The following is a 19,285-nucleotide window of genomic DNA, read 5'->3' as shown; positions in this document are numbered from 1 at the left end:
GTGATTTTGACAAATGCAAGGAAATGGTTTTCGCCACTCTGAGAGTTCAACAATACAGCATATCCAATATAAAAGTAATCCCCGCTGCTCCTGGTGACATATTGGTGATGAATTATCTTTTTTTTTTTTGCGATAATTTTTGCTGTTTGCCTCTAACTTACTATAAGTAAGTGTATGTTATTAAATGTATGTTATTTACTGCCAACAGTTTGTTCAAAGTTAAATGAACATTAAACATTCTTTGTCTTTACATAGTTAAACTAAAATAACAGCATCAAGCAAAGCTTTCTGGGAAACAAAATCTGAAGCAAAAAACAGAAAAAGTTGATAATGATTTCTGGTTCCCAGAATGCTTTGCATGAGGCTGTTATTGTATAGTTTTATTATGTAAAGATAAAGAGTTGTTAATATTTAATATTTATTTAAAGGGGCAATGAATCTGTCGATTATATTGTTTTATACTGTTTTCTGAGGTCTACTTATGATGTTTGCGTGGTTTTTACATTCAAAAACATCAAAAGCAATAAGTAATAGGCTATGTTGTAACATGGATTAGTGGCTCTCTGGAGAAATGGTTTGTTTGAATGGGCAGCCGGTTTGAAGACCTGGACGTAAACGCCCAATGCTATGATTGGACAGCTTCATTCCCTGTCATTACATGTGGGCAAATGTTTTAAAAACATTAATGTGTAAAAATAGCAGCCGAACACAAATATGTTTGACACACAAAAGATTCTGGGTGCAAAATATGATACACATAAATGACAATACGTATCGTAGAAGCAAAACTTTAAACTCGACTTGACTAAATTACCTTATACAACATAGTTAGCGCGTGTCACTAAACTGCGTCTGATAAATCCTTATCACTAACTTTGTATATTTATATTGTGCTTGTGAGGTTGCTCTTACATACACGTAACATTACATACCACAGTTATATGATAAAAAAAGCTTTGTTGAGCTTTTGACCTTTCAAACCCAACTTGCCTAAAATATCATATACAACAAAGTAAGCGGGCATCAGAATCTAAATTGCGGCTGGTAAGTCCTTCCTTATCACTAACTTTGTATATTTCTACCATTATATTACAGTCTTATTGTTAAGTGTTGCACCTTTATTAATCGTTTAATGTTTTTAGTAAATTAAAACAATCAAACGTACGTGTTTAGACACGGATGTTACAACAGGACATCTCGTACAAAGCAATAGTGAAACGCAGTAACTTAAATAGTAAGTAAAACATTTTACTTTGTGTATACTGCTGTGTCATTTTTGTCAGATAGTGGTGCTTTTAATCACAGTCTCTCTACAAATCCAGCATCGACTTTGGCTTCTTTACAAATGAATCTGCGGTACACAAAGTAAACAAACACTCCCCAAGTGAGCTGGAACTTCTTTAAAAACAAACTTAAACTACGCATTCCTAATGTTATGTTCCGAGCCTCTGAGTTATGGTTATACAGCGTCTGTGTTGTTCTTCCACAACCGAACACTCCGTTTCCAGATCACCGCGTCAAAATAAAATCTCTCAGGAAAATGTATTTTAAAGTCATTTTGGTTACATATGGCAATTTTTAAAGACATGTTTACTGATTGTTGAGACACTGCATGGTTTGCTTTGCCCCTGGCCCCCACGTGTTTCACGCAAAGCTGTGGGCAGGGCTACAAAAGTGGTCATTGTATTTGGGTTTGGGGAGGTGTTTCAATTCTACTCTGACGTCATATTTTGGCACATTCCTGAATCTACCATTTTCCTGGCTTGGTTATATTTCAGTAGCACAGACGTTTTCAGTTTTGAAACTTGCAGGATGTTCATTTAAGTATGATGACCTCTTATATAACAAATGATCAAGTTAAAATTAATTGTTTGATTTAGCCCTCCTTTAACTTGGAACAAACTCTTGCCAGTAAATAACATACATTTAAATCTACAGTGAGTTACTGGCAACCAGCTGCAAGTAACACTGTAATTTCTACAGATTTTTTTACAGTGTACAGCAAATTTTTAACAAGACAAAGAAGTATGTTTAATATAATATGAATGTGTGTAGTATAAATAATACAATTCAGACATACTACAGGTACATTCGCTATGTCGTCATTATCATTTGACCTACCAGTGTCAGTTGTGTTGTGTCATCTCCATTCACAAATTCCCATTTCATGACCTCGTGGGACAGTAAAGTGACCATCGAATGCACACTTTATACAATCCAGCCAGAAGAAGTAGGTCATCCAGGTACTTTTCACTTATTTTTTTATGAGTACTGTAAATTCGGACATACTTCTGTTGTCACATATTGTTTTTTACGTACTATATAGTAAGAAGGTGCAATTTTGAATGCAGCCAGTGAGACCAACATGCCACCATATTATAGTACTATACCATTTCAAACAGTCAAGGCACTTCACACAGTTGCCTTTTAAAAACAATTAAGATATATATTTAGAAACAGTGAGAAATTTGCATGTGATCTGATTTACATGCTGATTTTATATAAAACAGAACAATAAATGCTCAAGTTCATGCATCAACAGCAGCAACATGATGGAGATCTGCTCACACATAATGCACATAATGTTACAAAAACATTTTATTTTATGCTTATTTTATGCTAGCATATAGCATTAACTAGCATATAGCGCGAACTCAGCAGTCACAACTTTGTTTTTAGCATTGTAATAACATTATAATTAATTTAATGTGTAATTTAATGTTGGGGAAATCAAGACAGTGATGTCACAGTCTGTGTTATGTTGAGTTTGGTCTGTTTTCCAGCAGTCTTTTTCATGCACAAGGTTTACATAAGAAGGAGGAAACAATCTATGTATATGTTAATACAGTTTTACATTCTATGGCAATTTTAATACATTTGACAGGTTAGCGTTTATCAAAAAATAATGCATACCTGTGGAACATTTCCCAACCAATCAGAATAAAGCATTCAACAGCCCCGTGGTATAAGATTAAATAACATGTAGGAAGTAACCTTTTAGGCATTCACTTGTTGAGAAAGCTGTATCGGCTGACTGTCTTCTCGATATTAAAGTAACAAACCGAGCGACAGCTTAAGTATGATTCAGTGCAGAAGCAGACCAGAGGCTCAGCTAATCACCATAAAAGGGTCACCTCAAACCCTGACGCACTTGACTGCAAACCAACTATCTGTAATCACCCATGCCACTGAGCATTACCCCTCTGTCAGTCAAAATTCATTTGAACCAACACCCCTCCCCTCACACATACACAAGCGTGGCAGGGTGAGTGTATAGTCATCATCTAAAGTGATGCAAGCGCCCCCTTAATCTCCATGTGACAGCATAATAAACAGTCTTGTGGGTAAACCCCTTCACATCTGGATTGTTAAACACCGGCTGGAGCACACGGCACAATGTTTTGCATCGCAATGCTGTGCCCACAGCAAAGTCTGGTTGTTAATGTGACCCTCTGACATTTTTGGGGTCAGCAAATGGGGGTCAGCAGTGGTTTCAGATTAATGCATTTTTAAAAGAGGAGAGATGAGGATCTTTATACTGTTCATGTATGACCTCACAACTCACATGCGAATACCAATGCTCTCAAAATTGGTAATTTTTATCATATGTGACACGTAAAGTATCTCCGTAATTTTTATTCTATAGAAAATATATATTGATGATTTATACCAAACAACATAATCACTGCCTTTTAATGACAATAATGCAAATCAGTTCTGAATACCTTAAAAGTTTATAGATATTGCCAGTTTATACTGCTGTTATCATTTTCTTCAACAGCCGGAAGCGGAGAGACCTGTTTTGCTGTTTGTCATGTGACGTTTGCCAAAAAGCCTATTATGGGGCACAAAACCCAAATTCCACAGCTGGTGTCCAATCATTTGAAATCTCATTACACTGATCAGGGATCATCCTGCTTGAATAGAAAAGAACACATAAACAAGTAAAAACTCATTTCTGGATTTTCTTTACATTTTTGACAAATTGGAAAGGTGCACACACACACACACAAAAACACATGATGGATTATGTGAGATGTGAATGAGACAACCATAGGCATGAGGTTCAAAAGAGATCATGGGGTGCTGAATGTGTTTTTTTGATAAATGAATTGATGTCAGAGGTCTTCTGAGATGTTTCAGGCATCCAATGAAAGAATTTTGTAAATAGAACAGACACATTAACATTTTTTGTGAGTGGATCAAAGTTTACAACACACAGGGTAAATTATCTATATGCTAAGTTTATAGACAGCACATTCAAAGAAACCTATTGCAATAAAACAAAATCAAAAACTCTATTATAATGGAAAAAAATATTTTTAGGCTTTAATACTGCCAATATTTCGATATGTGCCTACTTAGATTTCAAATCTGCAGAGCTGGTGTTTTAGGATGCGCACCTGCTCACATGTCAGTGTGATAGAGTCATCAGGTGCCTCTCTTGATCAGCTAGAGCATCCTCTGCTTGAGCTTCCAGATTCACTGGGATGCAAGTCAATTCAGCGCACACGCTTATATAAATCCATTTCTGGCAGCGAAGGTAAACGGATCTCCATCTGGATTCCCGATCACACAAGAACTATAAAGTCGAAATATTTTGGACACAGCACTATGAACGCAGATGGATGAATGCACACTACTACTGTAGTTTAGATGCACGTGCATCAGATTTATGAATGGGCGTCTCTTATCCAGGGCACATCAGAAGTTCACCGACCAAAGATACGCGCTGGATTATAAATGTCCATCCGCTCGCCAAACACAAACGAAATATTATTTTCATTTAATCCAAATGCGTCGTTGTGGCAGCTGGCAACTCTTTGCGTTTTGATTGAACATCCTTACAATTAACAAGAAGTGTCGTAATCCCCCCAAAAGTATCGCGATATTGACATTAGAACGATCTAAATGTCGTCCTTTCATTGACATAATTTCTATTTAAATGACTCGCAGTCTACGGCGCGCGTCAGTGTTTAACGCGCACAGCAGCCGCTCTCTTTCTGAATGAACCCAATGCTCCACAGATGCGCGCGCACCGGAGGACAGTACTCCTCACCGCTGTCCCGTGATGATAAATTGAGGATGGTGGAGGGAACGGATGCCTTTTTGAGGAACATTTCTACCGGAAACCGGGACAGCAAGTATCTCTCTTTTCCCTGGGTGGTGACTTTACTCTCCAGCGTGCTCATCACCACCATTATAGTTGATGTACTGGGCAACCTGTTGGTCATTGTGTCAGTCTTCAGAAACCGAAAACTCAGGAAGGCAGGTAAATACATCTCCATACATCATGCTTGATTATAAATGATTATTTATTGATGAATTTATTTTATTTAACTATTTGTGAGCCAGATGTGAGTGTCTGTTTAATACGATCACATGGAAAGCATGCAAGGATGAGGATGCTGCATCTATGCAAGATTGTCAGCTTTAAGTTTGTATGAGTCTCCTGACCACTGGTCTTATCTGACAAAGCACAACTTGACCTTTTAGTTTAGTGATTTAGTTATAAAGTGGTTATAAGGTTCAATAATAATTGACATTTTAAAAAAATCATACAATGAGCATAGGGGGAAAAATATACACTTTTTATGAAATCAGCCTCATCTTTTGCATGACATAAACTTAAAAGAGCATGTAAAAACAAACAAACAAGTTGTGCAACCCTAATGTAAAGCAACATTTGTTATTAACTGAATTATTATTGTGCAAGCATTATATTACAAAGAGATTTTACATGATGTGTAAATTAAATGTTAATTGCACTTCTATTATTCACTAATAAAAAAAAGAGATGTGTTTAGTTTTTTAGAAAGAACTTATTCAAACAATGCCACAATGAAGTCATTACGAAACCATTTTTAGATGCTCGCAATGCTGGAAGAGAAACAGGTTTATGATCTTTTGACGCACATCAATAATTACAGCTCTTTGCATAGCTGTGTGTGTGTGTGTGTGTGTGTGTGTGTGTGTGTGTGTGTGTGTGTGTTTTATTTACTTTTACATTTATGTATGCAAATCATTATGTATAAAGAAAGGTGCTTAAAAGGTTATTTTTATAGTTTTTTTATGAAACCTCAAAAATGATTCTTTGAAGGCATCATAAAGCACTTTTATTGTTAAGAGTGTCATGTAGGTCACAATATAGAAATTAGTTATATAAAATAACAAATTATTTTTTTGATAAATCTACATTTAATACCAAAAGGCTCTGTTTCACATATTCATTGTAAACCCTTACATAATAGTTGAATCTACATATTTTCTCAGAAGCTCAGTCAAATTCATTACTGAAAGTTAAACTTGGTCTAAGCTGTTTCTAATTGTCATGAATTATTGAACCACATGTCCTGTTATTTCAGCCCGACAAGACAAATTTTAAACTAACACATTTCATAAAAGTGCTTCCTTGAGGCAAGGGTGGAATCTAGGAGCTCATTTTAAATCAGTCTACTTTTTACTGTACAATACCAAAATACATACATCAGTATGTCACTTAGTTGATCATAAATCGCGTTTGAGCGTGAGCATGTCACGCTTTTCTGTTTGTGTCGCTGTCACGTATTGGTTACTCAACTTTTTTGTCCTATTTTCTTACCATTGTCGCTTCGGTTTGGGGTTAGATTTACATAAAATGACACCCTTACCTAAACAAACTCTAACCCCAACGTAGGGTGACAATTGGTTAAAGTTTAGAAAATATAAAAGAATAAGTATTGTATCTTTTTATTTTATAAACCAATACTTAAAGTGACAAATACTTAAAGTGACATATAACACAAGCACCAAATCTAACCCTAAACCAAAGCGACAATGGTTTGAAAATAGGAAAAAAAAGTTGAGTAACCAATACGTGACAGCGACACAAACAGAAAAGCGTGACATGCTCACGCTCAAACGCGGCAAAGCGTGACATTGTCACGCTGGTCCATGCGTGAAATAGTCACGCAATTTCGTGATATAGGGTTGCATAATCTGTGATCTTTGAGACAATCTATTGCCCTCTAGGCATTAACCACACACAACTATAGAAATATCATTGTGTAAACATTTGCAGCATTGACAACATTTGGTTTAAGCGTCTTAATACTGAAAACACCATTTCACATCACTTGATGCTCACAGCTCATAGTAAATCTGGCCAAGTGGCCTTTTATTTCAAAACCGTGATGTCTGTGAAGTGAATCTTCATTACCATTACTCAGTGCACCTCTGAGAGTGCATTAAAAAGTCTTCTGCTGTCGAATTGACAACTTCATCTACTGTAAGTATCTTTCTGATGTGATACTCCATTCTCACTTTAAAAGAGTAGTTCACCCAAAAATGAAAATTCTGTCATCATTTACTGACCCACATGTTGTTATAAACCTGAATGAATTATTTTTTTCTATCACAAAAGATAAATAAATAGTAACCACACAGTTGATGGTACCCACTGACTTCTCACTGATGGTACTCACTGGAAGTCAATGGGTACCCTTGATTGTATGCTTACCATCATTTATCAAAATCTCTTCTTTTGTGTTCAGTAGAATAAGGAACTCATACAGGTTAAGAACAACATGAGGGTGAGTAATGTTCTGGGTGTCCAGCAGTGAAAAATAAAGTAACATCCAGATTTGATTTGAATTGTGAGTCCTTGCCACTGTTGATTCATCATTGTTAATTGTTTGATTCACTAAGTGGAGAATAAATAGGTAGTAAAGAGCATTAAGGTAAAAATGTGACTGGTACCTGGAGAAAATCATTGCAAGAGCCCCGCAGACTTGGTTGGATTAACACTGTTGGATGTGAGATGTGCGTTCGGTAATTTAAGGAATTCAATTCATTGCCTCCAGTCACTGGGGTGGATGCAAAAGTCAATACAGCACTTGTTTTAATGGAGCATCTGGCATTAGATTTGAAGTGTGGAAAGTGCATTTAAATGGATGAAATTCAAAGTAGCTATTTTTAAACAATAGTTGGTGTAATAAAGCAACACACCACTTAAAACACACATTACAATGATTTTACCACAGTTAAGGAGGTTATGCCACATGGTAAAATCTCTCAATGCAAAATACGGACCCGCCAGGTGCGTATATACGCAGCAGGTGCAAATATGGAAATTAGCTTCATTTCGCTGAGAAAGCCGGAAAGTGTGACTGGCCGTAAATAGCAGGGAGCAGCCCTGTGGCGACGGGACTTGACGTCTCTGTTCCCTTCCTTCAGGGAACGTGGGTTACATACGTAAGCGAGACGTTCCCTTTCAGTCGGTCACTACGACGTCACGTCGTGACCGACGAATTGGGAATCCCTACCAAAATGCCACTGAGGGCTGACTTCTTCCAGTGTCTGCGTAAAGCCCTCCGGTTCCACTTAAGGAGAATTAGGTTTTAAGGCAGAAGGCCGGGAACTAGATGTTCTTTCAACCCCACAGGAGTGCCAGCGACTGGGAAGCGCCCTATCTGAGCGGGATAGGAACGCTGGGAAGCCACCGCCTTGTTAAGGGCTGATGGTGGGCGAAAGTCAACCGTAGTTGAGGTAAAAGACAGCCGTGGCTGTGTAAGCAAAGCAGTGCTTTGCTGAGGGAAACATGGGCTAGTATGATTAAACCCATGGAAAAATACTCACAAAGGAACCCGGTGGGACGCAATGTGGATGCCCGAGCCAAACACATAGGTTCACGAGGATGCAGCTAGTGAGAGGCTGACAGCGGATGCTCCGCAACATCAGGCTGCCAGGGCAGCGGAGGACGGACAAATCAAACCATTACGCATTTTTGTCTAAATGGCCTTCCATACTGACAGTTATTGTGTAGCGTCAGTCGGAGGCTGCAAGCCGACATGCGAGTCGGTGCTCAGTGATCTCCCAGATGAGGAGAGAACGTGAGAGGAGACCGGCTCGACACGAACACTGTAAAACCTAATGAACGTGTTAGGTGTCGCCCAACCAGCAGCTCTGCAGATGTCTGTTAGCGAGGAACCACGTGCGAGGGCCCAAGATGAGGCAACACTTCTAGTAGAGTGAGCTCTCAATTTAAATGGACATGGGGTGCCCTGCAGATTATAAGCAAGGGTGATAGTGTCTACAATCCAATGAGACATCCTCTGCTTAGTGACAGCTTTCCCTTTCTGCTGACCACCGTAACAAACAAAGAGCTGGTCTGATGTCCTGAGGCTTTGTGTGCGATCCACGTAGAGGCACGAATCGCAGGGCGCCCTCGGCGAGGAGCAGACTGGGCAGCCGGCGCTGGTGGACGAGAGGCAGGCTTCTTGCGCCGGGGCATGATCTTGGCGATCGCTTCAGTCTGCTTCTGAGCGGCGGTGAACTGCTGGGCGAAGGACTCCACCGACTCGCCGAAGAGACCGGTCTGTGACACTGGAGCGTCCAGGAACTTGTTCTTGTCCGCTTCCGTCATATCAGCCAGACACAACCAAAGGTGGCGTTCTTGGACCACGAGTGTGGACATCGCACGGCCAATCGCCTGCACCGTCACTTTCGTAGCGTGGAGAGCAAGATCAGTGGCAGCCCGGAGCTCGAGAAGACGGGTGAGTCGTGTCCTCCCTCATGCAGATCCCACAAGGCCTTCACTTGGTGTACCTGCAGCAACGCCATTGCGTGCAGGGCCGAAGCCGCCTCTCCACAAGCCTGGTGGGCAGCGCCCGTTAAACCGGACGACTGTCTGCAAGCCCGAGAGGGAACGGTTGGGCGGTCCTTCCAGGAGGCAGCAGTGGCCGGACACAGTTGCATGGCAACCCCCCGCTCCATAGGAGGGATCTCCGTGTAACCCTTAGCGGCTCCGTTGGTGAGGGCTGAATCGGCCGTAACCGGGTAGAGTACGGCGACTTCCAAGTCCGTGACAGCTCCTCGTGCACCTCGAGGAAGAAAGGCACTGGTGGAGAGGGCTGTGAAGCCCGGGCAGCTCCGAATAACCAATCATCCAGGCGGGACGGTTCGGGCTGAGGGGGGCTAACCCACTCTAACGCCGCTCCAGCGAGCACAGCCACCATCTCCGGGTCAAACTCCGATGTCGCGACCCTTCGGACCCATGTACTTGCCGCACCCAAGATCACACAGACGAAAAGCCATCCTGAAAAGGACGCTGATCTCTGGATATACGAGAGAGTGGCTGTCTTTAACAAGAAACAGAGCTCTCTCGTATCACTCTTTTAAGGAAATCACTCTTTGATGCTCAGTTGATGATGCGCACAGGGATCAGCAACGCACTCACTAAAACTCAAAACAAAAAAGATGCAGAGTAGTGGAAAAACTGTGGCGTCCGCTGTGGTACTGCTAGTCCAACCAACTTCAGCAATCGTTTCCCCAAAGAGCAGAAAGTAGCTTCTCAGTAGCAGATACTGCCTGCTTTCGAAGCGAAAAAGCTAATTTCCATATTTGCACCTCCTGCTTATATACGCACCTGGCGGGGCGGCGCCCGCATTATGCAAATATCTTAATGCCAAGTTCATTGGCGTTTTAGTAGTAAACAAAGCAGATTGGTCTCTCTAAGCGAGTTCCCAATTCGTCGTGCAATAGATATGAATTAGACATTGCTATTTTAATAAGCCATTGACTACATGACTTGAGTTACACTTTATTTTGATAGTCCACTTAGTCTACTACTATAGATACTTTGTAACTACATGTCAAATAACTTTAATTAAGTTGCAACTATATGTCAACTTACTGTCATTGGAGTATTAGTGGACTGTAAGGGTTAGGGTTAGTGGAATAAGTTGACATACAACTGCAAAAATAATTATAGACAGTTACAATAAACTGTTAATAGATATTAGACCGTCTAATAATACTATAAAGATTGGTAGTTGATATTTGCTTATTAAAATGTCTAAAGTGGGCTGTTTAAATAAAATGTTACAATGAGTAATTATCTGTGAACATCATAATGAAGGCATTGCTTAAACATTACAAAATCCAATTTTTGGTGGAGGTCATTGCTATGAACTCCTAGGATTTTGTAAACATCATTTGATAATAATAAGTCTGGCATTTATGTAAAAGGAGAACAATGATTACATGAGCATAAAAAGGTAGCATGGCTATTAATTTCAAATACACCACAAAAGGGACATAGTTGATGGCAACTGGTAATAGGGATGATTTGTATCACTGTTATTAAGTGATTCGTTCACTTTTAGTCTTCATTGCAATAATTAGGTTTAAAAGGAGTTCAGCCTAAAACATGTTTTATGCTACTATAGTATGTAAAGCAAACACTTATAGCAATGCAAGCTTGATTTTTCTGTATTTTGTTTTGAAGTGTGTCAGGAGAAAGTCGCAAAACACTGCAATTCATAATGCAATTCATAAAAACACTGCAATTCATAATGCAATTTATGAATAAAACAAGCTATTTATAATGCAATTCATAAAAAATACTGCAATTCATAATGCAATTTACTAATAAAGCAAGCTATTTATAATGCAATTTATAAATAAACAAACCAATTTATAATGCAATTCATAAAAAACACTGCAATTCATAATGCAATTTATAAATAAACAAAGCAATTATAATGCAATTCATAAAAAACACTACAGTTCATAATGCAATTTATAAATAAACAAAGCAATTATAATGCAATTCATAAAAAAACACTGCAGTTCATAATGCAATTTATAAATAAACAAAGCAATTTATAATGCAATTCATAAAAACACTGCAATTCATAATGCAATTTATAAATAAAGCAAGCTATTTATAATGCAATTCATAAAAAACACTGCAATTCATAATGCAATTTATAAATAAACAAAGCTATTTATAATGCAATTCATAAGAAACACTGCAATTCATAATACTATTCATAAAAAATAAAGCTATTTATAATGCAATTCATAAAAAACACTGTGATTCATAATGCAATTTATAAATAAAGCAAGCTATTTATAATGCAATTCATAAAAAACACTGCAATTCATAATGCAATTTATAAATAAACAAAGCAATTTATAATGCAATTCATAAAAAAACACTGCAATTCATAATACTATTCATAAAAAAATAAAGCTATTTATAATGCAATTCATAAAAACACTGCAATTCATAATGCAATTTATAAATAAAGCAAGCTATTTATAATGCAATTCATAAAAAACACTGCAATTCATAATGCAATTTATAAATAAACAAAGCAACTTATAATGCAATTCATAAAAAACACTGCAATTCATAATGCAATTTATAAATAAACAAAGCAACTTATAATGCAATTCATAAAAAACACTGCAATTCATAATGCAATTTATAAATAAACAAAGCTATTTATAATGCAATTCATAAAAAACACTGCAATTCATAATACTATTCATAAAAAATAAAGCTATTTATAATGCAATTCATAAAAAACACTGTGATTCATAATGCAATTTATAAATAAAGCAAGCTATTTATAATGCAATTCATAAAAAACATTGCAATTCATAATGCAACTCATAAAAAGCAAAGCAATTTATATTGCAATTCATAAAAAACACTGCAATTCATAATGCAGTTCATACAGCAACAATGCCCTTCATAATGCAATTCATAAAAACACAACAAGTTATAATGCAATTCATAAAAACACTTCAATTCATAATGCAATTCATAAAAACACTTCAATTCATAATGCAATTCATAAAAACACTTCAATTCATAATGCAATTCATAAAAACACTTCATTTCATAATGCTATTTATAAAAACACTTCAATTCATAATGCAATTCATAAAAACACTTCAATTCATAATGCAATTCATAAAAACACTTCAATTCATAATGCAATTCATAAAAACATTTCAATTCATAAATGCACTTCATAAAAACACTAACATTCATAAGGCAAAGCAAGAAAGCACTGTATCCTCAGCATTGACGCAAACAGGACATAGAGCAATGGTATGTAGTGAATCTTGCTAAAGAAGTTAACAAAATTTAGATAAACCATCAACACTTTTATAGCTGGCTAGCTTCTTGAATAATAAGACTGGTTTAATGTCAAAAACATTTGAAGGTAATGTTTAGTAATGTTTAATGTTATTTTCTTATCCTCAAATGAAATCTCTGTATGAAATATTTTCAATATTCTTCTTTCCAGGCAATGCCTTTGTGGTGAGTTTGGCAGTAGCAGATCTGGTAGTGGCCATCTATCCGTACCCATTAGTGTTAACAGCAATCTTCCATGACCGCTGGATTGCCGGTGATATTCATTGTCAAATCAGCGGCTTCCTAATGGGACTCAGTGTTATTGGCTCTATTTTCAACATCACAGGTATCGCCATCAACCGTTACTGTTACATCTGCCACAGCCTTAAATACGACAAGCTCTTTTCCAACAAGAATACAGCATGTTACGTCATCTTGGTCTGGATGCTGACTATCCTGGCAATCGTTCCAAACTGGTTCGTGGAGTCCCTGCAGTACGACCCACGAGTGTACTCGTGCACCTTCGCCCAATCGGTGAGCTCGCTCTACACTATCACGGTAGTGGTGGTACACTTCATTGTGCCCATCGGTATCGTCACATACTGCTACCTGCGCATCTGGATCCTTGTTATAGAGGTCCGCAAACGGGTCAAGCCCGACAGTCGGCCCAAGATCAAGCCTCAGGACTTTCGAAACTTTCTCACCATGTTTGTGGTGTTCGTGCTGTTTGCCGTCTGCTGGGCTCCTCTGAACTTCATAGGCTTGGCGGTGGCCATCCACCCCGGACTGGGTCAAGCCATACCAGAGTGGCTCTTCACAGCCAGTTATTTCATGGCATACTTTAACAGCTGTCTAAATGGCGTGATATATGGAGTGTTAAACAACAACTTTCGAAAAGAGTATAAAAGGATTGTACTTGCGATTTTCAAGTTTCACTGTTAAAAGTTTTTGCGAGGAGACAACCACTGTGTTTTTCATAAATTGCCGAGTTATGGTGTGAGGCCTAAAGTATACTTTACTTTTACACATATTGGCCAGATTTTTGTAACCGTGCATACTTTGTACATGCAGTATGTAGGCCAGGAGAAGTGAAGAGTTTGGTTCAAAAATGCAATAAATTCATTTTGACTGATTTGGATAAAAGCATGTTTTCTTTACCAAGAAAGTGACATGATGAAAACCACTATTTTCTGTTACAAACTTAGCATTTTTAGGTTATTATAACATTAATAATTCAAATCCATAATTTGATTTTCAAAGATTTATTATAAAAACTGATGATGCAAAGTTTTTTTTTCAAAATGTTATAAATCTATTGAATCAATATATAAATGTGCATTCATCTTTGCCATGTTATATTCATTTAGTTGACTAGTGGTATACACCGATCAAAAAATAAACATTAATGGCATTAATCAAAACACTTATTTCATATTACGTCATATTAAGAACACTGTCATTGCTGCTGTCATTCTTGGGACGTTGAATTTTTTGACAGCGATCAGCTGTAAAATGTTTCAGTCCTGCTCAATTTTCGTTGGGTTTGAGTAAAATAAAAAAAGCAGATTTATTGCATTCTGCAAAGAAGGAAGACTGGCGTTTGTTGCAGTTTGGAAAAAAGGGAAAAAAGATGACAGAATAACACGGATTTTGTGTAAAATGAAGAATTTACTTTTTAATAATGACCTGATACAATACTGATTTTGGCATTAAAGGAGCATTTCACCCATAGAAACATTAATCTTTATTGAAAGTGTGTTATATTTGTACACTGTAAAAAATCCAATTAATGAAATGTTGGAAGGGCAAAAATATATAAGTTAAACCAATTTTCTTGTTTGGGCTTAGTTGAGTAGACATATTATTTTAAGTCTAGATAAATCTATGTTTAAAACATTAAGTGAATGGTTATTTTCAAATTCAGTCAACATTCAGAATGGCTATATTGACTGAACTAATTAAGACAAATCTGGTCAATATGTGGACTTATGACAGCTATGTTTCCTGACAACAAAATGCTCATAATATTACTGTTATTTGGTAACAAAATGTAATTTTAAGAGTTGTTCAGGCGTGAATGTATGTGCTTTAAGTTTAAATATGCGGTCGGTTAATATAGATAGCGTCTATTTAAAAATGTGCTCGGACACTTTCGGACGGAGATGAGCTCCAGAAGAGCTCCAGAAAATCACAGACACTTAAGCGCTCACACCCCGCCCAGCGAAGCCTCGCCTCGGCAAGCCCATCAGAAATCGACTGCTGGCTCTGATATCTCTGTGGCGTTTAAACATGCGATTTAATTCATTTTAATTTCTTATACTTAATAATAAAAGGTTTACCGGTATGTTTTAAATAATATTTTAGGATTGCACTTAAATGATATCGCTGTTGAATGATATTTCATATCTTTCACATTCGTTATAATCGGACTGCGTGCGTACTGCCTGCGAATTTGAACTTCAGAGCTGAAGGTGCGAGTGGAGAAATAGTCCCAATATCATAACAATCTTAAAACTTCTAAATATACCCGTGTGTGTACCCGTGTGCGTGCGTGTGTGCGCGCGCGCGTCCTCGCGCGTGTGCATGTATGTATGTATGTATGGGCGTGCGTCTGTGTATTTTGAATTTAAAATGTTTTAACTCGGAAGGATCTGGATCACAGGTCATTTCATCTGAGATCAATCCGCACGCAACGGCTGGAATCACTTACTGTTTCACACAAGGAAGGACACACAAGTCAGCCGTTTCCTCAAGTTTACGTCAGGTAAGTGGTTGTAATTAAATGTTAATTTTAGAATATATTAATTGGCAAAGACGCAAATACTCGACGTTTTTGTAATTATATTTTTGTAAAGATATATTAGAAGTGTGTTATGTTATGTGACCGAAGTAAAGTGGAGCTATTTTAGTTAAGATAAAAAGCCTGGATATAGGGTTGGTTTACCGGAGTTTAGAACTCGGTCTTTATTATAATTGGGACATTTTTACAAACAAACCTTATATAATACAATACTGGCGTGCATTTTGAGACAAAACAATAGCACTCATATGTTAAGAGATGTCAGTAAGTTATTTTAGTCAGTGAAAAGCCCTGTCCGAGAAAACCGCCCAATAGTGTTTAATGTGTGATGTCTGAGGGAAATTTGGCCTAACATTAACGTTATTTAGGGAATAAAGTCTTTCACCGTCAAGCTTTATTATATTAAACATGTTATTTATGTATGTGTGTGTGTTTATATTCCTCAGAGGGATACATAGCGAGACAGTCTCCGCTTGGACTGGCTGAGGAAAGTCTCCTAAATGGCCCTGGAGATGTTCTGACTGACTTTGGAGGCTTTTTGGACTGTTTTATGCCCTCTATTTAAAGACTTAATTCTGTATGTTCAGTCTGTATGATAAGTGAATAAAAAGCTTTTGTTTTTATGTGACTGAAGTTAATTATTTTGTTTACAACACCAGCATAAATTATTTGATAAATAATTTAAAAATGTTATTAAAAAAATCCCAAATAATAAATATTAATTGAAGTAACACATAAAACATTGAGTGAATACTTAAATTTTAATTGACAGAGTCTTTGCTGTAAGTTTTTACTGATTAAAACATTTTAGTTGAATGAACTATAAAGCTAATTGAGCCTACATACTTTTTTATATTTGAGTCAAATTTGGGCCAACTAAAAAACATCAATCCAGGAAACACTTTGGAGACAGAAATTGAGTGAACGTAAAATTTCTGTGGAACTAGTTACTAAAAAATAATTCATTGAGCCAACAATTTATTTTTTACAGTGTAGGTGAAATTAAGCATACATTTAGAATTTGGTGCCTATTTGACCGAGAAAAGGGGTGTTTGAAGTCTCACTCCCTCAACAAAGATATTGGACTTCCTTCTTTCAATGATGCAAAATGATGATTTTGCATCATTGAAAGAAGGAAGTGCAACACTGAAATCTGTATAATCTGTGGCAACTGAGAAAATTATGCATGACCATTCAAAAACATGACTGGGGTTCTAACTATACAAAGCTTAATGCAAATGGGTGAAGTGTCCCTTTAACAATAAAAAAGGCGTTTATCGCGTTTGGAACCAAAATCTTCAAATATATCAGTTTGTCGAAATGCATGTGTCAAACACTGTGTATGAGTCAAATGAAGTATATACTTGTGCATGTATGTCTAAAAAAAACTCTTTATGGTGCATCTACTGTCATCAGAATGTTATTTTTTTTCATTTTGTTATACCAAATATTGCCATCTTTTGAATTACTGTCACTGTATGTACATACAGTACATACAGCCTCATTTGCACAAAAGTATAAAAATATGTTTGATAATTTCATGAAATCTTACGTTTTTTTAATTCACTTTTTTAAACAATCTTTAAATTAAAGATTTCCTTGTTGACACAATATATAAAATTGTATACAAACAAAGCTCCCAATTATGAAGCCAGTTTGAATTGCTAATAATAATAATTATTGTAGTGCTTATTGTACTCAATTTTGTACTACTTCACATATACCAAAAAAATGTAACTATGAACTATTGAAGAAAATGTTTTCTGAAATGCATTGTTTAAAACATCTAATGTTTATATATTAAAATATCTTATTCTTAAGATATGATATGTCACAATAATATTGTTACATAATATTTGAAGCATTAATCCATTAATGAAGCATATCAGATCTGTTTCTGGAAGATACATGAGGGGATATTAATGGTTATAAACGCTTGCATACATTCCACTTATAACTAGTAACAACACATACATTTATTTGTTTAGTACAGATATCTAATAAATGAATTATACATAGAACATTTGGAATTGAGAAAATTATAATTTTGATAGATTTTATTTGTGAGCATCATTTATTGAAATGTATCAACTGTATTATCTGACCTCAGTATTACAGAAGATTGTATCATTTACTCTACATGAGTAAGATATGAGTATCAATGTTTTACACATTTACACAGAAATTATGCTGCAGAGAGACTTGTTGATGAAAACTTGTTAAAGCCTGTTTTTTATCATACTATTCATCCAACTTCAATGTTAAGTGCACAAGGAATATTGTATTTTGCTTTATATTGTTTGTGCGCCCCAGTTTCATGTTTCACACACATTCTTGTGTGTTTTATGTGTAAGTACAGTATTTGGAAATTGAAATGTGTAATGCTATGTTAGTTAAAGTTCCCCACTCTGCACTTTTCTCCAAAAAGATCAAATATTTATTAAACAATCATATTTTTATATGTAGACATTCTTATACAGTAACTGCGCCGGGAATTTGAATGCTGCTTTCATTTACAATATCATGTTTATAGTAATAAGACCTTTTAAACATTAATCACTGTATTTAACTTTGTCAGAAAATGTGTGAAATATTCACTCCATGTGGGAGGAAGAGAAAATGTTGTACTTTTAAAAAGTATAAAGAAATCTTTTTGACATGGTGTTGTTTTTATAGATTAACAACAGAGGTACATGTTTGACATGTGTTTGACAATGTTTAAAAAACTACAATAAATACAAGTCAACACGCATTACTGCAAAACTAACATTTGCTTGGGGCAATTCTCTTCATGGTCTGTTGCCGGCTATCATCCATTCAGAGCAGGTTCAGCAATGAAAAAGTATATCTCTGACTGGAAGCTTTGTGGGTCACTGAGGACAAATAGCTTGTTTTTTATGCCTCGGGGTTTGAAAGTAAAACACAGACACACCACACAGATGCTGAAGATGGCACTGAGTCCAAATCACAGTAAAAGTACTTCTGATTTTTATCGGAGAAAAAAAATGTGTCTGCTGCAGCCACCTCTTCAGATAGGCTTGTTCCAGACTCAATACAGTACAAGTTAAGCTTTGTCGACAAGACAACATCAGGATGTGAAGTTATTTAACGGTTAAAAACTTGTATGGGTTGAAAAAAAATCAAGTGAACTACTTAATATACAAAAAGAAGTCTTTAGTACTAAAATAAACCTTAAAAAGGTTTAAAGTACTTAAAAAGTACTCAAACTTTTTATTTCAAAACACTAAAAATCAGTTTAAAGGGGACATTTCACAAGACTTTTTTAAGATGTCAAATAAATCTTTGGTGTCTCCAGAGTGCAAATGTGTAGTTCTAGATCAAAATATCATATAGATAATTTATTATTACATGTTAAAATTGACATTTTGTATGTGTGAGCTAAATGTGCGGTTTTGGGTGTGTCCTTTAAATGCAAATGAGCTGCTTTCTGCACTAAATGACAGTGATGTGGTTGGAAAGTGCAGATTAAGGGGCGGAATTTTCCCCTTCTGACATCACAAGGGGAGCCTAATTTCAATGACATTTTTTTCACGTGCTTGCAGAGAATGGTT

The 19,285-nt window shown here is 36.5% G+C and overlaps 1 protein-coding gene and 1 long non-coding RNA gene across 2 annotated transcripts; both read left to right on the top strand.

Moving 5' to 3' along the window:
* The first annotated feature begins 4,684 nt into the window (after positions 1–4,684).
* mtnr1al (melatonin receptor type 1A like) lies at positions 4,685–13,937 on the top strand. Its single transcript, XM_055177279.2, has 2 exons — positions 4,685–5,272; positions 13,086–13,937. Exons 1-2 carry the CDS (start codon positions 5,008–5,010, stop codon positions 13,853–13,855), a joined length of 1,035 nt encoding a protein of 344 aa, XP_055033254.1. The 5' UTR covers positions 4,685–5,007; the 3' UTR covers positions 13,856–13,937.
* Positions 13,938–14,850: 913 nt separating this feature from the next.
* On the top strand, positions 14,851–16,341 carry LOC141350039 (uncharacterized). Its single transcript, XR_012357937.1, has 2 exons — positions 14,851–15,677; positions 16,160–16,341. It is a non-coding gene; the product is annotated as an uncharacterized lncRNA (long non-coding RNA).
* Positions 16,342–19,285: the final 2,944 nt, after the last annotated feature.

This window comes from Misgurnus anguillicaudatus, chromosome 16 (genome assembly GCF_027580225.2).
Source record: "Misgurnus anguillicaudatus chromosome 16, ASM2758022v2, whole genome shotgun sequence".
Classification (NCBI taxonomy): domain Eukaryota; kingdom Metazoa; phylum Chordata; class Actinopteri; order Cypriniformes; family Cobitidae; genus Misgurnus; species Misgurnus anguillicaudatus.
This window is presented reverse-complemented; position numbering and strand designations above follow the sequence as displayed.